At 40.6% G+C, this 26797-nt stretch overlaps 1 protein-coding gene across 4 annotated transcripts in view; it reads left to right on the forward strand.

The window, feature by feature from the left end:
* The window catches only part of OTUD3 (OTU deubiquitinase 3), a 39816-nt gene extending 14692 nt beyond the window's left edge, over positions 1 to 25124 (forward strand). For 2 of the 4 annotated variants that reach the window (XM_059915228.1, XM_059915233.1), the window contains exons 3-8: positions 3964 to 4076; positions 7649 to 7771; positions 16542 to 16673; positions 17550 to 17646; positions 18845 to 19029; positions 20034 to 25124. In XM_059915228.1, coding sequence (XP_059771211.1) covers positions 3964 to 4076; positions 7649 to 7771; positions 16542 to 16673; positions 17550 to 17646; positions 18845 to 19029; positions 20034 to 20210 — 827 coding nt within the window. In that variant the 3' untranslated portion in view covers positions 20211 to 25124. The remainder of the gene's footprint in view (positions 1 to 3963; positions 4077 to 7648; positions 7772 to 16541; positions 16674 to 17549; positions 17647 to 18844; positions 19030 to 20033) is intronic. The other 2 variants (XR_009501051.1, XR_009501050.1) reach the window with 2 other exon arrangements.
* Positions 25125 to 26797: the final 1673 nt, after the last annotated feature.

A 26797-nucleotide genomic window follows, 5' to 3' on the forward strand; every position in this document is an offset into this window, starting at 1 on the left:
TTAATAGGTTCAAAGCTAGTAAGAAAATACTAGCTTTTAAGCTCTGATTTTGACAGATATTTACTGAGAATCTACTGTGCTGGGTGCTGATATATTTATGTTTTACAAATAACATTTTCATTACAGGTCTCACAGTCTTGTCTGTCTCTTATCAGGAAAGAGAATCATTCTGTGTTTTAGAGCGCTAACTCTGGGAACCATGTCAGGAAAGGATGGGGAGAGAGACTGAGAAGAGAGATGAGTTAGAGAGCTCTGCACATTGGCCAGATGAAAGCATAAGAGTGTCTCCACCAAGGCAGCTACTGGGGATGATGAGTGGCATCCAGACCAAGACACAGTTTGGCAATATAATTGACAGGACTCGGGAGGTGATGGGGGGACGGGAGGGGTGGGCGAGACAGGAGATTCTGAAGTTTCTGTGTGGGGAAAGACCACGTTGCTGTACTGTTCATAAACTAGAGGGCAGCAGGAGGAAGACATTTGGGAGGGAAGCTATCTGTGATCCCAAAGCCTTTCTCTTTCCTCACTGGGAAAGAACTCATTCATTAGGCACAAGCAGCAAAAGGGAGACAGTAGCAAAACTCCTAGCGAGTAGTTTATTCTAGTCGTGGAGTTCTGATGGTCCTCTTCCTGGATCACTTTTTGTCTAGCAGACACCAGTTAATCAGATGGTCAGCAGTTTACAAATTAAATGTGGGTGTATGGAGCAAGTTTGGGAGTTTAATGCCATGTAAAATGAGTTGTGTCATTGATCCAATTAAAATATTTTAGGTGAAGAGAGTTTTTAGTTTGTGACTTGAAATTCCACTTTGAACATCTTCAGTGATGGTCATGTGGTAGATTTGGGGGTATGGCAGGACCTTAGGTGTACGGTGGGAAGGTGTTTCTATGAAATGTCGCTGTGCATGCGTGATGGTTGATTGGTGCTCTATAAGAGTTTGAGTATCATAGAAGTGGGAAGTGACTCTGACTGCCATAGCAGAAGGGAAAAGAAACCTAGAAGTCTGCACATTCTACTTGTGTGTCAGTTGAAGACTAGACTTGTTACATTTATCACTCTTATAGTTATGTTTTTAATGTCTACCTTGTTATACTATGAGATTCTTGAGGGCAGGGACTGTGTCTTTTCCCCACTGTGGCAATGGCTGGCACATGGTAGGCACTCATATTTGTTGACTGAATCATTGAATGGCTCACTTAACTCTTCAGGACCTGGTTACCCTTGCATCTGGCTGTGTCTTTAGGATTCTTTCTTTCCTTTAGACTGTGGCTTTGGAGAATCGGCATCATCTTTTCCCTAACTAAACAGATACCCAGATCAGAAACCTGAATGTTCTTAATGCCTTCTCTCCCTCCCTCCTCATACCCAGTCATTCACTAAGTCTTGTCACTTCTACCTCAATGTTTTTTTTCTCATTCTACTGTCTCATAGAATCAGGCCTCTTTGGCCATTTGCCCAGATTTCTTCAATACTCTTTGGACTGGTCTCATTGCCTCCTGACCCCTTCAGTTTGTTTTCCACATTGCAGCCAGAGTGGTGATCTGAACGTACATCGAATAGGTCTTCCCCTGTCTAACACCTGTTGGCAGCTCCCTGTTGACCTCAGGAAAGTACCAACTCTTTAGCCCTTTATGATCTGTGCTTTTCTTCTTTCCCTACCCTCTTCTCTTGTCATTTCCCAGTATATTTTCTTGCTTCCCCTCCCTGCCGTCTCAGCGTTCCGAGTCGCTGCCAGTGCTGTGTAGTCCACAAGCTCATCATGCTCTCTTTCTCACTTCTGCTTGGGACATCATCCATTCCTCTTCTGTCTGTCTGTCTTTTACCTGCCCTTTGGGAAGCAGCGTAGTTGTCTCAGCTAAGAAGCTTATCTGGTACACCTTACCTCCCTTCCCCACTGGTCAGGCTGGCTTATGTTCCCCACCTGGAGTTAGCCAAGCTGCAAGGTTTAAGGACACAGTCTTACACAAGACTTCCCTGACTTCTGACACCAGCTGCAAGTTTGTGGTTTCCCAGAACCACTCTCAGGTTTGATAATTTGCTAGAAGGACTCAGAGAACTCACTGAAGGCTGTTATACTCACAGTTGTAGTGTGTTACAAGGAAAGAATACAGATCAAAATTAGCCAAATGGTAGAATCTGGGAAGGTTACACACTATACAAAGAGTATTGGCAACCAGGGACCCTCACCCAAACTTCAGTGTCCAGAATGTTTATTAGGGCTTCATTATGTAGATGTTATTGATTGATTGCCTAAGTGGTTCAACTCAGTCTCCAGCTCCCCAGTCCCCCAGGTCTTTCTAATATCACACGGCCAGAGAGGTCCACCATGAGTCGCCTCGTGCATAAACTTAGCATCAGCTGTCAGCTGAGGCTGAGGGGCCTACTGTGAATGACAAAGACACCCCTATCACTTGGGAAATCCCAAGGGTTTAGAGGTTCTCTCCCAGGAGCAGGGGGTAAAGGCCAGACCTCTCTTTGGGTAAGGCCACGTTCTTTACTACATGTTTCTTTCCTAAAGCACCTACACATCAGCAGTGTCCATCTTCTTGTTGTTTGTCCCCCACTGGTTATAAACTCCTTGAGGGCAAACTGTGACAGGCTGTATAATGGAGTGACCAGGAACCAAGGTCTTGAAGTCAGGATGCCTGGGGTGAAACTCAGCTCTGCTGTGTACCGGCTCGTGACCGTGGGCATAGTTGCACACTACTCTGTGCCTTGGTTTCCTCATCTATAAGATGGTGTACATGATAATACCTTTTTTCAGGGGATTGCTTTGAGGATTAAAAGTGATTTGTGAGTTGGTGGGAATGTAAATTGATACAGCCACTATGGAGAACAGTATGGAGTTTCCTTAAAAAACTAAAAATAGAACTACCGTACCACCCAGCAATCCCACTACCGGGCATATACCCTGAGAAAACCATGATTCAAAAAGAGTCATGTACCACAATGTTCATTGCAGCTCTATTTACAATAGCCAGGACGTGGAAGCAACCTAAGTGTCCATCGACAGATGAATGGATAAAGAAGATGTGGCACATATATACAATGGAATATTACTCAGCCATAAAAAGGAACGAAATTGAGTTATTTGTTGTGAGGTGGATGGACCTAGAGTCTGTCATACAGAGTGAAGTAAGTCGGAAAGAGAAAAACAAATGCCGTATGCTGACACATATATATGGAATCTAAAAAAAAAGTCATGAAGAACCTAGGGCCAAGATGGGAATAAAGACACAGACCTACTAGAGAATGGACTTGAGGACACGGGGAGTGGGAAGGGTAAGCTGGGACAAAGTGAGAGAGTGGTAGTGTATATATGGACATACATACACTACCAAATGTAAAATAGATAGCTAGTGGGAAGCAGTCGCATAGCACAGGGAGATCAGCTCGGTGCTTTGTGACCAGCTAGAAGGGTGGGATAGGGAGTGTGGGAGGGAGGGAGATGCAAGAGGGCAGAGATGTGGGGATATATGTATATGTATAACTGATTCACTTCGTTATAAAGCAGAAACTAACACACCATTGTAAAGCAATTATACTCCAATAAAAACGTTAAAAAAAAAGTGATTTGTGAGAAGAAATTATAAAATCTGAAAGAATATGAGAAGTGAGTAGAGCGGTGCTTGACACATAATAAGCATCATTAATGCAAACTGTTATGGTTTCTGTCACATTTCCAATGTCTCTCATAGAGTTAGGCATTTAGGAAGCATTCAGAAAATATCTATTGAAGGAATGAATAAATGAATCCTTTCTTTATGAGTGATTGGTGCCCTTCTGAGTAGCAGTCTATGTACTGTTTAACCAGCTTCAATTCGTAGACTGACAAAGCTAATGGACTTTTTCAGGTATGTTCACCGTTTCTCATTATTTAGAACTAAATTATACCAAAGCATGTTTGCATTTGGATTTTTCTGTGATAAAGACTTCATTTTTCTTTCTCTCTTTCCATGCAGTGGCCAGTTTGGCAAAGCCTGGAACATTTGCTGGCAATGATGCAATTGTAGCCTTCGCAAGAAATCATCAGTTGAATGTGGTGATTCATCAACTTAATGCCCCTTTGTGGCAGGTAGGTCACCTATTCAGGAACTTATGTTAAGCTATTGTTTATAAATTAGCTTTGGGGATGTCCTCAGATGATGGGGCTTGACTTATGATATTGAACTATGCAGGGTAACTTGGGCTGTGAGCCTGACCCAAGACGGGAAGCTTGTGGTGGCTTGGAATTAAACCCTGCATTACAAATGGAGTCTGAAGTATAATTCAAAAACCTTTAAAATGCCAGAAATGTTCCTCAGCAGTCAGTTAATTGGGTAGTTTGGGGTGGAGAGCCTACTGTGGAAATAACTTAGATAATTCTGTAAAAATATCCAATGAGAAATTAAAGGATTTGCATACATATTCTAGTTTGAAATATACCTGTTCCATGTATATGTTTTTGTTTTTTAGATGGAGGAAAACAAAGACCAAATTCACTATAATAGCTGTTGCTAAAAAGAATTTCTGAACAACAAAATTTATTTCATGGCCTAGGGTGTCAAGCTCTATTTCTGTGCCCTGCCCGGCTATACATAGCGGTTCCAATGGTTTTTCTACAGCAAGTAAGATTTTACAACAAATGTTGCGTTTGTGCTGTGGGATGGCAGAGCAGGCTGCTGCTGAGTCGCTTAGGCCTTCCTTCCCCTCCTTTACCTTTGGTATTCTATTCTAAAGTAGCCTAGTCTCCCAAACAGTCCATCAAACCAAACATTCTGGAGTACGGAAGGTCAGAGGTCGGGGTGAAACTGTACACAGACTACCACCCCTTACTCGTCCTCCTTGCACTCAGAGCGCTTTTCGCTTTGTGGCTCAGCTCCTGGAGGCTGGTCAGGTGATTCCTATCAGTCTTCCTCTCTCCCCTGCTCCACTACTCCCCCATTTCTAACTTTGTTTTTTTAATTAGAAAGTAAAACATAATGATTATAGAACAACTTCAAAATTCAGAAAAGCCCATTAAAGGCAAATAAAAAAAGGCGAATAAAAATCACTCAGTCATACTCCGCAGAGATAATTACTATTAATATTTAGTGTGTATCCCTGTTATTCACACACACTCTTAACTATAAAATCATTCATGTATGACTGGGAAGAGACGTATCACAATGTCACACGTTTTAAGCAAGTCTACACACACACAGACACATCCATACGTGTATACATACACACACTGTGTATCCCTATATATTATATTATTATCAAGGCAACAATGGCCTTTTTTTCTCATTGGTTTCCTATACCACCTGCATATATATTTCTTTGTAAATTGCTTATTCCTTTGCTTAGCCTTTGCTCATTAAAAATAAAGTCATTTATAGAGATATAATTTACATATAGCAAAATTCACCATTCTCTGGTGTATAGTTCTATGTGTTTTGACAAACATAGTCATGTAAATACCACCACTATCAATATACAGTATATTTCCACCACCCCAAAAAGTTACCTCATGCCCCTTTGCAGTCACTAGTCCCCTCCCCCCACTCCCAGATTCTTGTAACCACTAATCTGATTTGTCTCTTACAGTTTTTGCCTTTGCAGAATGTCATGTAAATGGAAGTATATAGCTTTTTGTGTCTGGCATAATGCCCTTTTAACAAAAATTTCACTACAACAAAATAAATTAGATACTCCATGGGTTGGTAAGGACTTTACGTTACAGGGATACAGTGAGCAGGATGGGAAACAATATCTGTATGTGCTGTTCTTTGGGGTAGTGTCGTCACATGTACTGACACTGGGGAGAGCTATCATATTTTTAGTGAGGCTCTCTCTTTCTAAGGATGTCTTTGAGCCAAGAAGACTGGTTACCTCTTTCGTTGTCCCAATTTTTTGTCTTTAAATCTTTATTGCTTAGCAGAAGTCATCAAAATCATTTGAATATACAGCATAATGATCCTCTTCTTGAAGGAATATACTCAGGGCCAACTCAGTAACTGTAGGTTGCCTTCTCCTCCTTTGATAACCGTTTTTAAAGTTTCTTAATTATCTAGGTAGTTGTGGAAGATAATTCTGCATAACTCGATTTTTTTTTCAAGTACATTTATTTCTGTAGTGTCCTCTTGCTAAACATTCAGAGTATATGTTTTTAAAATAAATACGTTTCCTGTATACTGGAATTGTCTACTAGGTTTTCCCCATCTCTCCCTATCCCAGTGGAGCACCTTATAAAATTTGAGAATTGAAACTGAATTGGTTGCTACTGTCATGGGTAAGAGCTCTTACGTTAATAATGAGGAGGTTTATACTCACAACCTACATTTTTTTTTCTGGCTACAAATGGAATGTATGCTTCTGTAAACAATATAGACATGTGTGACTTAGAAAATGAAAGTCCTCTGTGATCTCCCTTTCCATGAGCATCACAATTTGGTGACTGTTCCTCAAGTTATTTTTTCTTATTCATAATGCATATATAGTGTTATTATTATTTAAATATATAAGTGCTTTAGGGATTATGTCATTCAGAGATTCTGATCAACTAATTTCCTTTCCAGTAGTCTTCCTGGGAGATGAATGGTGCTCTCTCTATTTTGCATGTGTCAAAACCAGACTCTCTGCCCTTAGAGACCTAGATATTCTGCCTGGAGAAAACTTCCGTGGTTCTGACTTCTAGATCTGTGTAGTTCCTGTTTGTTCCATGGTTTTGCTGTGTTTTTAGACCACAGATATTTAAATTAATAATGGTATCTTACTGCCTGTGACTTTCAGCAAAAACAAGAAGGAGGTGCTGATATTTTGGGGTTTTAACAAACAGACAGTTACTGGGCTTTCTAAAGGACAGATTCAGAATTACTGTAGAGTTTCTGCGGAGTTGGTGGTTTGGGGGGCGATGCGCAGGCTCCACTTCGGGGCGTCTGTCTTGCGTGACTCCAGGGGGCACCGTCCTGGTTGGGCCGTGCTGCAGGGGTGCCATTCACACACGACACCTTGCGAGTAGTGCTTCCAGGTTGTGCAGTGCAGTAGTACTGCCTGACTGTGTGTAACTTTATTTTGAAATTGATATAAGTGGGATGTTTTGAGTTTGTTGTTAATGTTTCTCAGTATGTGTTTGATGAAAAATGCTATTTTTGTTTTAAGAACAGTGTGGATTGACTGTGAAGCTAGTGAAGCTTACGTGTCAGGTCCTTCATTTTTATGGGCCCCCCTTCAAGGTCTTGGGAGGAGTTCTAGCAATTTTATATACGTAATTTTATATTCTTTTTCTCAAAGAGGGTCCCAAGTTGTTTGAGTTTCAAGCCCAACAAATCTGCATCTGCCCCTGGGCCTTCCCTCTTGGAAGGGACCTGTGCATTTGAGGGGCTGAGTGGTACTAACACTCCTGAAACTTAAGCTTATTCATGGTAAATCTGCCCCTGGTTTTTGAATATGCATTTTTGTATGGATTTACGTCCATGTAGTTGCATATTAAAGCACAATGAGTCATATATACATGAGTGGAAGAAAGATAATTCAAAAATTGCTTAGGACGTATCACAGTCGTATTCCCAATTCCTTCTATACGGAGCCTGTTGACTGGGCTTCCTGGGCAGTCAGATGGCGTTTCTCTTCTGAAGTGGACACTGTGCAGATCCTCGCTGGCATCTCCCCTTCCTTTGCCTGCAGATTCGTGGTACAGATAAGAGCAACGTGCAGGAGTTACACATTGCATATCGGTATGGAGAGCACTATGACAGCGTTCGGAGGATCAATGACAACTCAGAAGCACCTGCACATCTCCAGACTGATGTGAGTGAAGCCTCCGTTTTCTTCTGTGTTCTCAGCCCTGCAGGAACCAGGTCGAGAGCTGTGTGCCCTGGAGCTAAAAACCAGTGATGTGTTAATAGAAAGTTGCCTTTAAGAATCTCTGGGCTTGATTTTTTTTTTTAAATTTTGTTAGTTCAGGTGAGAGCAGCAGATAAAATTATTGTTCTTTTGCTTTCCCTAACAGCTGATGGCTATGATTGCATGAATATAATTTATATAAACATTTAAAATTACTTTTATGTTTTAAAATTAATCCATGCTTTGTATCTAAAATTCGGAAACTAGAGAAAAAGTAAAGAAGAAAATAAAAAATGCACAGAATCAACAATTTTTGTTATTGTTTTCGTATTTGTATAGCTTTGTTTCCTGCTTTTTTGCTATTAACATTATTTCACAAGTCTTTCCTCACATTATTAGACACTTTCTTTGTAATTAAAAAAATAAAGTGAAAGTCACGCTCTCACCCTTGTTTACCTCCCTGGATGCAACCAGTGTTATTAGTATATCATAAAATTGCCTAGAGATATTTTACATAGCAAGCAAATATGTGAGTATGTGCATGTATTCCACTTTTGCTGGAGTACATTCTTCCTATCCACAATTGTAGCATCCTCTGTATACTGTTCTCCACCCTGCTTTTCGAATGGAACATATCTCGGAGTTTAATTCATAGCAGCACATGAGGGACTTCCTAAATCTTTTTAAACGGCTCCATAGTATTCTAGTGTATGGATGCATTATAATGTGCTGGAATAGTCCCTTTGATGGACTTTTAGATGGCTTTCAAACTGCTTTTACAAACAACACGCAGTGCCTTACTTATATGTATATCTTTTCACACATGTGCGAGTGTATTTGTGGAATAAATTCCTAGAAGGTTCTTACTACGTCAGAGGATGTGTGCATGTATAATTTTGGTAGGTATTGCCAAGTTGCTCTCTGTAGAAGTCTTACCAGTTTACACTCCCACTTGCAATATGTGTCTCTTCTGCACCTTTGCCAGCACAGTGTGTTATCAAGTTTTTAAATCTGTGTCACTGTTAGGGAAAAAATAGTTTTGTTAACATAGTTTTAATTTGTATTTTTCTTATTAGTGAGCTTATGCATCTTTTCCTGTGTTTAAATCCTACTTTTGTACTTTTTGACTGGACTGTATTCATGTTTTTTGTCCATTTTTTTCCTGTTCAGTTTTCTTAATGATTTTTAGGAGATCGTTATATATTAGGGAAATTAGCCTCTATCTGTGGTATGAGTTGCAAATTTTTCACAGTCTGTCTTTTGACTTTTTATTCTTTCCCATATTGTCTTTGCTCTGAAGGAATTTTAAAATTTTATGTGGCTAAATTTATCAAGTTTTCAAGACATCATATAAATGTCTTCTGGGTTTTGGGTCATGATTAGGAAGCTCTTTCCCACTCTGAGGTTAAAAAGAATTCTCCCATAGTTTATTTTAGTCCTTCTGTACTTTCATTTTTTAAAAGAAATTAGATCTTGTCTCTATTTGGGATTTATATAGATATACAGGTGTGAGGTATGGATCCAACTTTATATTTTTCCTTGTGGTTACCTAGTTGAACCCAAACTGTTTATTAATTACATGTCTTCTGTCCACTGATTTACAATGCCGCTTTTTTCATATAATAAATTCCCATATGTAGTTGGGTCTATTTCTAGACATTGGTTCTATTCTACTGGTTTTTCTCTTCATATGTTAATGTGTTCATTGTTTTAGTTAAGAAATAGTGTATTTTAAAATCTAGTAGAACTCTTCACTCATTGTTACTTTCTTTTTTTTTTGATTTCCTGTATATTCTTGCTTTTTTTGTTTTATATATGAGTGTTAGAATATGTTTGTCTAGTTAAAAAGAAGTCCTGTTGATAATTTGCTTTTATTGGGATCTCATTAAATTAATAGATTAACAAGCAAAAATTGACATCTTTATGATGTTGAATCTTCCTAGCCAGGAACCTGATAAGCTTTTTATTTGTTTAGTTGACTTTTTTGGTGATCTGCAGGGGCACTTTTTTTTTTTTAACATCTTTATTAGAGTATAATTGCTTTACAATGGTGTGTTAGTTTCTGCTTTATAACAAAGTGAATCAGTTATACATATACATATGTTCCCATATCTCTTCCCTCTTGCGTCTCCCTCCCTCCCACCCTCCCTATTCCACCCCTCTAGGTGGTCACAGAGCACCGAACTGATCTCCCTGTGCTATGCGGCTGCTTCCCACTAGCTATCTATTTTACGTTTGGTAGTGTATATATGTCCATGCCACTCTCTTACTTTGTCACAGCTTAACCTTCCCCCTCCCCATATCCTCAAGTCCATTCTCTAGTAGGTCTGTGTCTTTATTCCTGTCTTGCCCCTAGGTTCTTCATGACCTTTTTTTTTTTCTTAGATTCCATGTATATGTGTTAGCACATGGTATTTGTTTTTCTCTTTCTGACTTACTTCACTCTATATGACAGTCTCTGGATCCATCCACGTCTCAACAAATGACTCAATTTTGTTCCTTTTTATGGCTGAGTAATATTCCATTGTATGTATGTACCACAACTTCTTTATCCATTCATCTGTCGATGGGCATTTAGGTTGCTTCCATGACCTGGCTAGTGTAAATAGTGCTGCAGTGAACATAGGGGTGCATGTGTCTTTTTGAATTATGGTTTTCTCTGGGTATATGCCCAGTAGTGGGATAGCTGGATCATATGGTAAATCTATTTTTAGTTTTTTAAGGAACCTCCATACTGTTCTCCATAGTGGCTGTATCAATTTACATTCCCACCAACAGTGCAAGAGGGTTCCCTTTTCTCCACACCCTCTCCAGCATTTATTGTTTGTAGATTTTTTGATGATGGCCATTCTGACTGGTGTGAGATGATATCTCATTGTAGTTTTGATTTGCATTTCTCTAATGATTAACGATGTTGAGCATTCTTTCATGTGTCTGTTGGCAATCTGTATATCTTCTTTGGAGAAATGTCTATTTAGGTCTTCTGCCCATTTTTGGATTGGGTTGTTTGTTTTTTTGATATTGAGCTGCATGAGCTGCTTGTAAATTTTGGAGATTAATCCTTTGTCAGTTGCTTCATTTGCAAATATTTTCTCCCTTTCTGAGGGTTATCTTTTCGTCTTGTTTATGGTTTCCTTTGCTGTGCAAAAGCTTTTAAGTTTCATTAGGTCCCATTTGTTTATTTTTGTTTTTATTTCCATTTCTCTAGGAGGTGGGTCAAAAAGGATCTTGCTGTGATTTATGTCATAGAGTGTTCTGCCTATGTTTTCCTCTAAGAGTTTGATAGTGTCTGACCTTACATTTAGGTCTTTAATCCATTTTGAGTTTATTTTTGTGTATGGTGTTAGGGAGTGTTCTAATTTCATACTTTTACATGTACCTGTCCAGTTTTCCCAGCACCACTTATTGAAGAGGCTGTCTTTTGTCCACTGTATATTCTTGCCTCCTTTATCAAAGATAAGGTGACCATATGTGTGTGGGTTTATCTCTGGGCTTTCTATCCTGTTCCATTGATCTGTATTTCTGTTTTTGTGCCAGTACCATACTGTCTTGATTACTGTAGCTTTGTAGTATAGACTGAAGTCAGGGAGCCTGATTCCTCCAGCTCCGTTTTTCGTTGTCAAGATTGCTTTGGCTATTCGGGGTCTTTTGTGTTTCCATACAAATTGTGAAATTTTTTGTTCTAGTTCTGTGAAAAATGCCATTGGTAGTTTGATAGGGATTGCATTGAATCTGTAGATTGCTCTGGGTAGTATAGTCATTTTCACAACGTTGATTCTTCCTATCCAAGAACATGGTATACCTCTCCATCTGTTTTTATCATCTTTAATTTCTTTCATCAATGTCTTATAATTTTCTGCATACAGGTGTTTTGTCTCCTTAGGTAGGTTTATTCCTAGATATTTTATTCTTTTTGTTGCAGTGGTAAATGGGAGTGTTTTCTTAATTTCACTTGCAGATTTTTCATCATTAGTATATAGGAATGCCAGAGATTTCTGTGCATTAATTTTGTATCCTGCTACTTTACCAAATTCATTGATTAGCTCTAGTAGTTTTCTGGTAGCATCTTTAGGATTCTCTATGTATAGTATCATGTCATCTGCAAACAGTGACAGCTTTACTTCTTCTTTTCCGATTTGGATTCTTTTTATTTCTTTTTCTTCTCTGATTGCTGTGGCTAAAACTTCCAAGACTATGTTGAATAATAGTGGTGAGAGTGGGCAACCTTGTCCTGTTCCTGATCTTAGTGGAAATGGTTTCAGTTTTTCACCATTGAGGACGATGTTGGCTGTGGGTTTGTCATATATGGCCTTTATTATGTTGAGGTAAGTTCCCTCTATGCCTACTTTCTGCAGGGTTTTTATCATAAATGGGTGTTGAATTTTGTCGAAAGCTTTCTCTGCATCGATTGAGATGATCATATGGTTTTCTCCTTCAATTTGTTAATATGGTGTATCACATTGATTGATTTGCGTATATTGAAGAATCCTTGCATTCCTGGGATAAACCCCACTTGATCATGGTGTATGATCCTTTTAATGTGCTGTTGGATTCTGTTTGCTAGTATTTTGTTGAAGATTTTTGCATCTATGTTCATCAGCGATATTGGCCTGTAGTTTTCTTTCTTTGTGACATCTTTGTCTGGTTTTGGTATCAGGGTGATGGTTGCCTCGTAGAATGAGTTTGGGAGTGTTCCTCCCTCTGCTACATTTTGGAAGAGTTTGAGAAGGATAGGTGTTAGCTCTTCTCTAAATGTTTGATAGAATTCGCCTGTGAAGCCATCTGGTCCTGGGCTTTTGTTTGTTGGAAGATTTTTAAACACAGTTTCAATTTCGGTGCTTGTGATTGGTCTGTTCATATTTTCTATTTCTTCCTGGTTCAGTCTCGGAAGGTTGTGCATTTCTAAGAATTTGTCCATTTCTTCCAGGTTGTCCATTTTATTGGCATAGAGTTGCTTGTAGTAATCTCTCATGATCCTTTGTATTTCTGCAGTGTCACAGTGTCTGCAGTGTCTGTTACTTCTCCTTTTTCATTTCTAATTCTATTGATTTGAGTCTTCTCCCTTTTTTTCTTGATGACCCTGGCTAGTGGTTTATCAATTTTGTTTATCTTCTCAAAGAACCAGCTTTTAGTTTTATTGATCTTTGCTATCGTTTCCTTCGTTCTTTTTCATTTATTTCTGATCTGATCTTTATGATTTCTTTCCTTCTGCTAACTTCGGGGTTTTTTTGTTCTTCTTTCTCTAATTGCTTTAGGTGTAAGGTTAGATTGTTCATTTGAGACGTTTCTTGTTTCTTAAGGTAGGATTGTATTGCTATAAACTTACCTCTTAGAACTGCTTTTGCTGCATCCCATAGGTTTTGTGTCGTAGTGTTTTCATTGTCATTTGTTTCTAGGTATTTTTTGATTTCCTCTTTGATTTCTTCAGTGATCTCTTGGTTATTAAGTAGTGTATTCTTTAGCCTCCATGTGTTTGTATTTTTTACAGATTTTTTCCAGTAATTGATATCTAGTCTCATAGCGTTGTGGTCGGAAAAGATACTTGAAACGATTTCAATTTTCTTAAATTTACCAAGGCTTGATTTGTGACCCAAGATATGATCTGTCCTGGAGAATGTTCCATGAGCACTTGAGAAGAAAGTATATTCTTTTGTTTTTGGATGGAATGTCCTATAAATATCAATTAAGTCCATCTTGTTTAATGTATCATTTAAAGCTTGTGTTTCCTTATTTATTTTCATTTTGGATGATCTGTGCATTGGTGAAAGTGGGGTGTTAGTTAAAGTCCCCTACTATGATTGTGTTACTGTCGATTTCCCCTTCTATGGCTGTTAGTACAGGAGCACTTTTTTCATATAGCTCTTTCCTATTTTTTACTGAGTTTATTCTTAGATGTTTTATGTTTTCTGTTCCTGTTGTAAGGAAAGGATCTTTTTTCCCTTTATATTTGTATATATGAGATTTGTTAACAAAATGTTAATTATGTACATACCCAGCTATCCTACAAAATTTTCTTACTTTTTAATTGAGGTAAAATTCACATAACAGAAAATTCACCATTTTAAAGTATATGATTCAGTGGCACTGAAAACACCTATAAAGCTGTGTAACCACTTCCTCCATCCAGTTCCAAAACATTTTCATCACCGCATAGAAAACCTGGTGCCCATTAAGCAGTCATTCCCCATTCCTTTTCTGTCCCAGCCACCACCAGTCTACTCTCTGTCTCTATGGATTTACTTATCCTGGACATTTCTTATAAATGGAATCACACACTATGTGGCTTTTTGTGTCTGGCTTTCCTTAGCATAATGGTTTCAAGGTTCATTCATGTCATAGCACTTATCAGTACTTCGTTTCTTTTCAAGGTTGAATAATATTCCATTGTATGATATACCACATTTTGTTTATCCTTTCATCTGTTGATGGGCATTTGGGTTGTTTCTACTCTTTGGCTGTTGTGAATAGTGCCACTATGAATATGTGTGTATAGTATTTGTTTGAGTACCTGTTCTCAACCTATTGGATATACAGTTGACCTGTGAACAACACAGGGGTCAGGGGTGCCAATTATGTGTAGTTGAAAATCCGAGTATAACTTATAGTTGACTCTCTGTATCTGAGCTTCCATATCTGCAGTTATGCATCTTTGGATTTGACCAATCGTGAATTGTGTAGTACTGTAGTATTTACTACTGAGAAAAATACAAGTGGACTGTGTAGCCCAAACCCACCAACTGTATATCTAGGAGTGAAATTGCTGGATCATATGGTAATTCTATCTTTAACTTTTTGAGAAACTGCCACACTGTTTTCCACAGTGCGTAGCTGCACCATTTTACATTCCCACCAGCAACATGTTGAGGGATCTGCTTTCTCCACATCCTCACCAGCACTTGTTATTTTTCTTTCTTTTTAAAAGATACATGTATTTTAAAAGATTAGTGTATACATGTCAATCCCAATCTCCCAATTCATCCCACCACCCGCCCCCCCCCCCACTTTCCCCCCTTGGTGTCCATACGTTTGTCCTCTACATCTGTGTCTATTTCTGCCTTGCAAACTGGTTCATCTGTACCATTTTTCTAGACTCCACATATATGTGTGAATATACGGTATTTGTTTTTCTGACTTACTTCACTCTGTATGACAGTCTCTAGGTCCATCCACGTCTCTACAAATGACCCAATTTCGTTCCTTTTTATGGCTGAGTAATATTCCATTGTATATATGTGCCACATCTTCTTTATCCGTTCGTCTGTCGATGGGCAATTTAGTTGCTTCCATGACCTGGCTATTGTAAATAGTGCTGCAATGAACAGTGGGGTGCATGTGTCTTTTTGAATTATGGTTTTCTCTGGGTATATGCCTGGTAGTGGGATTGCTGGGTCATATGGTAATTCTATTTTTAGTTTTTTAAGGAACCTCCATATTGTTTACCATAGTGGCTTTATCAATTTACATTCCTTATAAACATATGATTTTCCAGAATTCTTTTTGTTTGGAGTAGTTTTTTTGTTGATTCTCTCTCTTTGTCTCTTTTTTTTAAGGTATAAAATTACATTATCTGCAGATAGTGATAACTTTTCTTCTTCCTTTTCAATTCTATACTTCTAATTTTTCTTTTTTTTTGGGGGGGGGGCGCTAATTGCATTGCTGTTACCTCCAAGACATGGTTAAATAATCATGGTGGTAGTGAAAATCCTTGTTGTGTTCCTTACTTGAATGGGAATGAAGCATCATTGTGTGGATTTACCATGGTTATTTAACCGTACTCACACTGTGAAACCTTTAGGTGTTTCCAGTTATTCACCACTCTTAGTGGCACTGAGAGGAGCACTTTAGCAAAAGTCCTTTCTATACTTGACATTATTTCCTTTGGATGAATTTCAGAGACTTGCTACACATAGCCACATTGTTAGGGTAAATTTTTAGAATAGGTTGCTTTTTATTAACATTCTAAGGAATAGACTGGCATTGCTAGAGTCCACTTACACTTTTACATGCAAAAAGTGGAAATGTCCTTGCTCATTTCCCATCTCCCTGCATTAATAGCAAGCAGGGGGAGAAAGTGATTGGGAGCCACAGAGGGATGATTTTAGCTTTTCTGAAATGGGTTTAGGTTGTAAAGGCCTGTGGATACCAAGTGAGCGGCTCTTCAAGTTTTTAGAATTTGACAGGTTCCCTTGAGTGTGGTGATAGCACGTGAGGTTAATTGAGTCACACTCACCTGTGATAATCTGGTTGGGACAGGAGCTCCAGCACATTGCAGCTTGCTGATGATCAAATATGGCCTAGGGAACCAGATGAGAGTTGTATGTGTGTTTCTTCAAGACGAGTTGTCCTGCTGAAAAAGCTCATTGGGTGCTAGTGTAGAGGATCGATTCTGTTACTAAGCTCCCAGCTCTGGAAACCAGCTGAGACAGATGTGTGCTGTCTGAGTCGGCAGTCATAGCCAAAATGTTGGTCTCTAGAAGCTGTAGGTGCTCTAATGCCATTTTTACTGAACAGTTTATCACATATCTTGGGCCTTTGTTTTTAATACTTCAGTTGTGGCCTGGAATCTCAGTGTCTGGATAAAATTTAGCCTAGTGATTGCTATTCCTTTAAGATTGTCGCTGGAATCTTTTCCCATATATTTGAATGTTTTTGAGATTAGAGGGTCTTCCTGTATTGCAGATTCTGAACATTGTTTGCTAGAGTTCATGATTATTACTCTTTCTGTGTCCTTTAGTTTCAGATGCTTCATCAAGATGAATCAAATAAAAGAGAGAAGATCAAAACAAAGGGAGTCGACTTTGAAGATGACCTGAGAGATGAAGTAGAAGATGCTGTCCAGAAAGTTTGCAATGCAACTGGTTGTTCAGTTAGTATTTGTCATGCAGTAACAGTGGTTTATAGACAGGCATTGCTGTGCCTAGTTTATCTGCTAGTTTTGTGGCATCACTCTAGCATGCTAACACCTGATGGGCCAAAATAGGCCCATGATATTTGTAGTTTAATTAGGTTATGCGATACAGTTTTTTTTTGTTTTTTTTAAAGCTATTTTATTTATTTATTTATTTATTTATGGCTGTGTTGGGTCTTCGTTTCTGTGCGAGGGCTTTCTCTAGTTGCGGCAAGCGGGGGCCACTCTTCATCGCGGTGCGCGGGCCTCTCACTATCGCGGCCTCTCTTGTTGCGGAGCACAAGCTCCAGACGCGCAGGCTCAGTAATTGTGGCTCACGGGCTAGTTGCTCCGCGGCATGTGGGATCTTCCCAGACCAGGGCTCGAACCCGTGTCCCCTGCATTGGCAGGCAGATTCTCAACCACTGCGCCACCAGGGAAGCCCCTGTGATACAGTTTAATGAGAGATGTTCATTCATTTCTCTCTTGTTTGCTAGACTTTATCCAATACTGTTCAAAATCCTAAGGAAGTATGTGGGTTTATTATTTTCTGACTAGTGCAGTTTTATAAGAATTCATTTTATTAAATGGTTATTTCAGGTGATTAACCTTACTGAAAATTAAGACATTTTCTAAATGGAAGGTCTTGAAACCTTGCCTCAATGACATCCTTTTGTTTATTTTTAGAATAGGTTGCTTTTTATTAACATTCTAAGGAATAGACTGCACATTGCTTGAGTCCACTTACACTTTTACATGCAAAAAGTTTATAAAATTGTTTGTCAGATTATTGATGTAGAGATAGGTAGAAAAGTATACCCAGAGTCTTGATGTGTTCCTTTGTTTCTTTCATAGGATTTTAATTTGATAGTCCAGAACCTGGAAGCTGAAAATTATAATATTGAATCTGCGATAATTGCCATGCTGCAGATGAACCAGGGAAAAAGAAATAGTAAGTCCATGATTGATATTTATAAGGTTTCACAATGATTATGTTGGTGATTTTCCAAATACTTATTTTTAATCAAGTGACAGGTAATAATTATATTGTTATTTCTTCACATTCAGCAGCTTTGTATATGCAGGTGTTTTTTACTAGGTGCCAGCCCTGTGTCAGGGAGAGTATAGTCTGGGGTGGGGAGGGGCTTGGTGGAGACAGATAAGTAAATTGGTATAATAAGACATAATGAAGTGTGGGTACAGGCTGCTAGGGGAATGCGTGAAAAGGCCACCTAGCTCAGTTTTGGAGGAATAGAAAATGTCAGGGAAGACTTTAGCCTTTTAGAAATAAGATCCCGTTATAATACCAAAATGATCATTGAAATGGAATGGAGAGAAAAATTATTTTTCTAATGGAAATATTTAGATTACTGGCATCTGTCAACTGGTGATAATTCAGAATTTCTTTTTGCTTGAACTGAGTTTAATTCTGTGATTCAGAGGAAGGAAAAAAGATGTTAACATCGAACTGTTTTCTCAAGTTATTTATTTTAAATGATTTCAATACTTATTGCCAGACATTATGTGCCAGATACTGTTCCTGGCATTATAGTTTTCTGATTGGGTATTTTATTATCCTCCTTACATATTTGCTATGCCTTCTTAGAAAGCTGTAAGTAACTTGGTCTTTGTGATTTTAAAATAACGCTATGCAGTGTCTGTGCTATCCCATATGGTATGTACTTGACATGTGGCTAAGCGAGACTGACTGAGGAACTAAGTTTAAAATTTTATTTAACTTTAATTAATTTTAATTTAAATAGCTACGTGTGGCTTGTAGCTACTGTATTGGAGAGCACAGCTTTAGAACTTGTTTCCTTTCTGTTTTTTGGGTACAAATGAAAGATTTCCCCCTAAAAATTTATGTTAAAAAGTGGTTTAATCTAACAAAACAAAGCACTCGACTGGTAGGAAGCTGATGATAAGACTGGTCGACAGGTTATTTTAAAATTTATCTTCCGATTTTTACCAATTATTTTTTCCTTATGTTCCCCACTGTATTGACTTGATATTAGAATTTTGCCTCAAGGAAACTTGCTCTCCAAATGCCAGTGATCTGGGGACCCGGGTAATTTTGGAGTCATTTAACAATAATCGCATTGTGTAACTATCTTAGGTTTTCAATTTAACAAAATATCTTTCTTTGGAAGATGCAGAGGAGAACCTTGAGTCCAGTGGCCGAGTGCTGAAGCAGTGTGACCCTTTATGGGAGGAGGGTGACAGTGGCACCAGAATCTTTGGAAATCAGGGCTTAAATGAAGGCAGAACTGAAAACGATAAGTCTCGGGCCAGCCCTAGTGAAGAAAACAAAGCAAATAAAAATCACCTCCCAAAGGTAGGAAAGATGGGGCTGCAAGGGCAAATGGTGGGCTGCTGTAATTCAGTGGCGTGGGGGGAACTTGGAGCTCAATTTAGTGTGTGATTTTCTCTTGATCTATGAAAGTGGTTATTGTAGGAAATACGGGGAGTGCATGAGGGTATATCATGAAGCGGAAGGAAGAGCTCACTTGTCCTGCCTGGACTTTGCAGTGACGGCTAGAAGGAAGTATACCCTGAACTCATACTCTTACACGTGGATCGGCTCCGTTTCCCGCCTAACATTACTGCGTGTGTGGGTGCTTTCCATGCTAACCCATGTGATTGAATCCCATTTTTTGTAAATGCCATCACCTTCAGTGAACATCTTTGTGTATAAGTCTTAGTATTTTGCATTATTTGCTTGGCTAGAGTCCCAGAAGAGGAATTAACAGGTTAAAGGGCATGGATATTTGAATCTTTTTAAGGTCTTTTGGTAAATTGTCAGATGTTTCCCCGAAGGGTTGTACTGCTCCCTTCCCAACCGCACTCCCACAAGTAGTATATGACACCATTAATTTTACTGAATTTAGAACTTATTGTAAAGACTTTTCACCAGGAAATTCCGAGCTCAAAATGCAACGTAATGTAAAAGGTCACAGGCAGAGGCTAAGATGTGATAAGCTTCTGGGGATTTTGTTAGGATCCCCTGGGGCATTAAATTATGTACAGGAAGGCATCCTGTGGCATGTTTGAGTGTTACCTCCTGCTGGACTAGGGTTAATGTTTCTTTAGGTCATTTTGAATTGGTTTATGAGGAGAATGGAATTGATTTTGTTTGCTAGCTCAGCAAGAGGGTATAAATTTAAATGTAAATTTGAGCAGTAATGGGAAATAACTCATTTTTGGTCTGTTAGGTGGGTTTTCTCTGTTCTTGTTGAAAGGCAGTCTGTGCCCTTTGCATCTGTCAGCCCCGCATTTCCCGTCCACTGGTGCAGCCTGTGTCCCCGTGCAGGCGACTCAGGCGGCAGTCTTCTCTTTCAGGTCACAAACAAACAGAGGCGAGAACAGCAGCGACTAGAGAAGAAGAAACGACAGGAGGAGAGGCACCGTCACAAAGCCCTGGAGAGCAGGAGTAGCCACAGGGACAACAACAGAAGCGAAGCAGACGCGAGCACCCAGGTCACCTTGGTGAAGACCTTCGCGGCTCTCAACATCTGACTCTGGCCTCCTGGGAGCTGTGAGAAGGGAATGGAAAGCGGAGGGCCGTGTGCCAGGCTTTCCAGCGAGGCCATCCTTTTACAAAACGAAACTCAACCCACAGAATCACACACTGAGTTAGTTTCCTTCAAGCTGCCTCCTTTTTTGTTCAGAGTTTTGTCAGTGATGTGTCTTATTTAATGAAAGTGCAGTGAAGCCATTCATGTTCCATAATTAAAATATCGACTTTTAGGAGTGGATAGTTAGGTCAAAAAAACCTTTTTAAGTGTGGTTTTATTTGCCCTGAAAATCAGACTTCGGTGACCCTGGGATCTTTCCTTAACACTCGGGGTTTCACTGTAATTGTTCATGAAGTAGTTTAGATTAATTGCTAGAAATTCAGAAGGACAAGTTTCCTTTGTTTCTCTTTCATTTTCAAACAGACATTAATATGCAGGATAGTTTATAAATGATGTCCAACTCAGGTACATGTTTAGAATTAACTTTCTTCTAATGCAAGTTAATCAGAAAATAATTCAGGAAGTGTTTTCCCAAAGTAATAGGATGTGAAGGTTGTGGCCTGTAGTCAGGGTGGAAATTAAACAGCCACGTTTCTCTTCTTCCTGATTCTGATGCTCAGATGGGATGCAGGTGCTGTTGGTTCGTTTGCACTCAAGCCATATGATAAATAGGCCAGACTGTTAATTAGGCCTGGGCTTTGCTGGAAAATCTGTAGTGTTGCTGAATAGTTGGTACTTGTTTCTTGACAACGAGAAGACAGTGTATCAGTGCTTATGATACAGTTCTGGGATTCTGATAGCGTGGAGCGCAGAAGCCATAGTTGTAAAGGCAGAAGTCAAGAGAGTCCTGAGTTTTTGCTCAGGAAGAAGTCTGAAGAGGTAATTGATTTGGGGCGGGGGGTTGGGGGTGTCTGGAAGAATTTCTAAGGCTTTTCATGTTCACATTTTAAGTAGGTAACTGTCTTTTCTTCCTTACTATTCTGGATTTAGAAAGATGCCTTCAAGAGAAATAAAAGGTAACTTGACCCATTGCTGGATTTTCTTAGTATTGTGAAAGTGAAATCCCATAAAACGCTGCACTTAACTTCTTTTTTAGTTAAGCCCTGTTTGGGGATTTTGTTGTTCGAAACACTCTCCAGCACCCTCCAGAAGTTGTCAGTGACTTAGGTTAGACCAGCAGGGCAGAGAACTTACTTTGGCTGAGGCCTTCAAATGACTCCACAGTGCTGAAATAGATTTGGGCGGTGGAGAGATGTCATTCCTCAAACCGAATTAGGTGATTGTGAACTTTAAAACTGGAATGTATGATGTGGCCAATCTTGGACTGTCTTTGCCTTTTGGGGACCTAATATTTGGAGAAATAATATGTGCTGAATCAAAAGGTAAATTATTAGTTACCTCCCCCATCTCAGATTTCAAAATTATCAGAGTTCTGAGGCAAAGGGAAAAACTATAAAAAGGTTTTGACACGTATAGACATATCATTGTGTGGGCTGGCCTTGGATTCATTGGATTGTCTTTATCAGCAGGTGATTTGCTTTCTGTGGTTTTGATGATGTATTTTAATTTTTTGTTTGTTTGACTTTGGTGACTTTTTGTGGTTGGAGCATCAGTAGTCTCTTGGAAGTGCTCCTAGGACATCCTGGTACAGTACATCGTAATATGTAGCAGATTTAGAAACTGCACAGCATTTTTTCTTTGCACATTGCAGAGTCCTGAGTTAGAGCCTCTAGTACTCAGTCCAAACAAGTGAGGGGTCTCCGTTGTCTCACTGTCTCCAAGGGAGTGAGGTCCAGTGCTTTAGGATCTGTTCTCTTGGCTTTTAACTCTGGGCACATTCCTGACTCTGGCTGAGCATTTCTGAGCGAGCGCTCTTTCTTGTCTGTTTTGTACTGTGAGAGTATAGGAGACCAGATCCTCTCAGAAAGACTGATTGTGTACCAGAAATTCAGCAGAATTAGGAGTCAGAAATAGCTTAAGGGAGACCCATTGTCAGAAGTAGTAGGATCGCTTTATTTACTTGGTCAATGAAGGTGGCCTTGGGCCCTATTGGGTTTTTGTTTTTGTTTTTTCCTATTGGGTTTTAGAAGTTGCTAAAAAGTTGCTAAAGAATATTGGGCACATTTATTTATAAATTACCTAATTCTGATAATAGGCTTCGGCATTTCTTGGGTAAAATAACAGTGGTTTTAAAAACTAATCAAATGGCTTCAGTAGTTTTCTTTTATTACCATTTCATAGTTTTCCAGTTATAACTGGTCTGCGTTTAGTATGTTAATTATTAGGAATGGGGAACATGTATCCAACTTTAGTGATAACTTCTAGCTAAGGGTTTAAATTTAGCCTTCACTGCCTCAGTCCCACCAAAGTATGAGGTAGATGGAATCCATGTAGTACTTGGTTGCCTTGGTAGGCACTTGAGAACTACTTTATTGGCAGCCAAAGTGGAGGCCCAGCATGTTTAGTCCTGGGATGACTGTGGTCAGTGACGGTTACCTGGTATAGTTACTCAGGTGCACTGCATAGTAGGAGGCGACTCTTTCTTAACCTCTGTGGCTGTTAGAGGTTTGTTATGTGGGATTGTCTCGGTAGCTTTGGTCAGGAGAAGGGGGATGAGGCGGTGGTCCATAGCTGCTTACTAGTCTTATAAACTGTATATAAAGGTTTTATGGATTTTAAAAAAAGATTTTTTTAAAGGTCAAAATACGAAATAAAATTTTAGTAGCATCAGCTTTGTACTAGAGAGGTAGATGTATTGAAACAACATAGAATCACAACTTCTGAATTAATATAGTTGCCACCAGGAGATATTAGAGAGAGAATGTATATGTATATTTAATTTTTCAATAGTAGGAACATATGCTTTCAGGAGTGAAGTCTGGTTGAAGAATTGTGGCAGAAAGAAGAATCTTAAGTGTTAGTTGAGCTTGTCTATAGTTTCTTTTATAAGCTCTGAAAACACTTCCCTACCTATTGTGATTCTGAGGGCTTGTCAAGTGGGAGCTCCATTGTGGGGCAGCTAGAGTGGACCTTTGTGTAGGTCGTTTCTCATGGTGCTGCCTGCTTCCCTGGGGAGCTTTGACGGTGGGAAGTGATACGGTCCTGGGGCGGAGGAGGGCCATGCTGAGGGGGGAGAGCTGCTCCCACGTTACGTAGGTAGATACCAGATGGACTTGGCATTGAACTGTGCTCGTAGTGAGTCCCTGTCGTCAGTGTGCAGTTTCTCTCATTCTGAGAAACTCTGGACTGCCTGGGTTTTATTGTGTCCACATAGAATGCTGTCAGTTTACCTCTGTGAGATGTTCAACTCGAATGTGCCGTCAGTTGAAGGAAACTTGGGTTCCTAGTCAGAGCTAACTCTCAGCCTGACCAGAAGGGTCTGTGTGGGTGGGGTGACAGTGGAGCTTTGTGGTTTCAATGTCACATCCGTGGCCCTCTCTGACTCCCATTTTGGGTAGATGCGTAGCTCTTCACCTTTTTTTACCTCAAGGCTCTATCTATAGCAAGCCTTTAGACTCAGAGTCTGATGCAGTTTTTGTGTTTTGACATTTTCATTGTTCACTGTTTTGTTCATCTCAGCTTTCAGAACAGGCGTTGCTCAAACTCTGGGGCCTTCCGACGGTTGTTCTGAGGTGGTTTAATAATGGCATTTTCTAGAAGGTGTGTTTTTCTGACTCTAAAGCAAATTGTATTTTTCCATTGACGTTGTTAAGTTGAAGATCTCGATGGCATATGTAAATGATAGCAGATCTTCTGCCGTCACATGCAAGGCGGGGAATGGATAATTGGATTGAAGTGGAGACACTGAGCACCAGTCAAGAAGTGCATTGCACAGTACGGAACTCAGAAGGTGCCCACAGGGCCCGGCTCCGGGGAGGAGCTGGGCCTCGTTGACTGCTTGGCTGCGTCTGTCCAAGGTAACATTCCCTGTAAAAACCTCAGGCTCTTAACCATTTCCTCTGAGGAATTACCTTCTAGAGCCTCGCTCTCCTAGTTCAGACTACTTTGTAGCTTGATGAAAATGTTTAGCATCCTCGCAAAGTTACTTGAGAAGGGGCTGGTACCAGTAGAGAATAATTTCTGTAAGAGCACGGACTTGTGCGTGGTGACTGTGGTTTAGGCAGGGCACGCCCCTGGTCCCGGAACTACTCCTCGCTGTGCTGTAGCCCTGGAAGGTAGTGACCGCTGGGCGAAGCCTCGGTGGTCTGCCCCTCATCCTCTGCGTCTCGACACCCAGCAGGTCACTGTTGCCAGCCGTCTGTGACGGTCGCTTGAGCACAGTCACAGACCTCAGCCTGCGGTTTGCTCCCCTGGCAGGTCCCTCAACCAAAACTTGAGGAATGCGGGTGCGGGCTCCTCTCATGGTTCACTTTCCTCGGGGAGAAGGGCCCTCGGCCTCCCTGGCTGCCCTTCCAGCGTCCGCCACCAGCACTGGGCTCCGTGAGCAGAAGAAAAGAGCCAGGAGTCGGACATCAGACCTCCGTGTTCCTCCTGCTGATGCGGAAGCGCTGGTGGGTGTCAACCCCCTTTATGAAGGAGGGCACATGGGTCTGTGGAGAACACAGGGGCCTTCCCAGGCTCAGCCGCCTTCCCTTTTTTCTAGTTGCACTACACTTGTCCTCACTGCAGTCCGGAGATACTTAAGACCTCTGTGGGGTCATGATCCATAGACTTAGCAAGTCTTGCCTTATCTGTGGAGCTGGACGGGGGGAATGTGACCGTTGTCTGATGTCCATAGTTCATTTCCTCCAGGATGTTTCTTTCCTCAGATTGTGTTACTCTGAACCATTTTATTTTTTATTTACCAAAGTACTGTACTTGGCTATTTGCAGTGTTTTCAAAACCAAATGTTTCTTTTTTTGTGTTTTTAATCTTCAATACTTGGTGCAATAGAAGCTGCAAAGATGTGCCACTTTATCTATGAAATGGAGTTTTGTATACCAATAAATTCTAGTTTAAAGACAAAGTTTCGAGTTGTTTTTGTCACTGTCTGACCGCCGTTTGCGTGAGACAGAGAGCATGCCGGGAAATGTCCTCCTGAGAGACCTCGGCATGGAAGATGTGCGCCGCCTTCCAGTGTGTGGTCGTCTGGGGTCTCACTGAGCTTAAGCAGCTGATGGTAGCTTCCGTGCAGGGGAGTGTGGCCGCCGCACACACTGGCAGGGCCATCCCTTAGATTTCTGCCTGGTATCTCAGAACGTCTCCGATAGTCTGTAGTTGTCTGAATACAGAGCAGCTGTCTGCCCGTATTGGCTGCCACCTTGGGGTTTCCCTAGAACTTGGGGGCTTGGTTTGATCCCATTCCAGGACGGAGCACCTTCCCCCAGGCGCACGTGGGCAGCGGTGACTGCACGGACTCACCTGGAAGAGGTCCTCCGGAGGGGGAAGGGCGGCCACAGAAAACCAGAGGGAGGGGACCCCTTGGCGCGTGCAGCAGGGCGCCGCTCGCGCCGGGCTCCAGGGCTCCAGGGCACCAGCGCTAGTCACAGGTCAAGATTGCTGCCATCTCACCAGCCTCGCCGCGGCCTCATGATTTTGGCCTCGAGGCTCCTGCTTGCTCTTGTTCTATGTTTGTGCTCATCAAGCAGCCTTCGAATTGTTTCTGCAGAACCTTGGCACTGAACGGTGTCCGGTACCACCCTGGGTGGAAGAAGAATTCTCCAGCTACTGGCAAGGCCGTTCCCCCTTGGTCACTGTCCTCCCTGTGTGATTTTTGCCTCATTCCGTGACCGAGAGACTTCTGGGTGCACAAATGCTATCCAGTTCCTGAGCCCACGAGGCCCAGACTCTGGACTCTGTTAACCCAACTGAGAATCTTTCTGAAGGATCTGCTAGGACCAGAGTGCTGTCCCGATGTAAGTGTCACGAGTCAGCCTGTATGTGCATTTTGACCTTGGAACACATCACAGGTAACAGCCCTCCAGGAAGAGTGCTGTGTACCGTCTCTCCAGCCAATTTTACCTCATTGCCTCTGTGGGACATCAGATCAGGGCACTGAAGGTTAATGATTTCCAAACACTTGTCCATTTAAGATAAATGTTTAAGATAAATGGCACTCAGAGTAGTGGGCCAAGGGGCTATTCAAATAAATTCGTATAGTATTTATCCTGTGTATGATGCCACTTCTGTAAAATAATCGCAATTGTCATGTATCTGTGGATTCAATTAAGCAGATATTTATTTAGCATCCACCGTGTGATGGATTCAACAGGGGAGGCAAAAATGCAAAGTGACATAGCACAGATGGAGCATCTATGACGCTCCAGACACTTTGAATAAGTTATCTCATTTAAACCTTAAAACCACCCAGTGAGGCGATGGTCCCATCCCAATTTTACACATGAGGAAATAAATAATGGGTCCAAGATCACAGATTTGAACTCAGGGCAGTCTGCCTTCACCATATAGGAGCCCAAAACAAGAGCCCAAATAGCTGGGGTAAGTGTCCCTAAGAAAAGTATAAACACATTGCTTGGCTGTTCAGAGGAGGGTGAAATCTTCTCCAAGTGGAAAACCATCATGGGAAAGGTGGCATGTGAGATGTGCCTCAAAGCACATGGATGTGAATGTGGTGATAAGGAGCCTGTG

The sequence above is a fragment of the Balaenoptera ricei genome, chromosome 1 (genome assembly GCF_028023285.1).
Source record: "Balaenoptera ricei isolate mBalRic1 chromosome 1, mBalRic1.hap2, whole genome shotgun sequence".
NCBI lineage: Eukaryota > Metazoa > Chordata > Mammalia > Artiodactyla > Balaenopteridae > Balaenoptera > Balaenoptera ricei.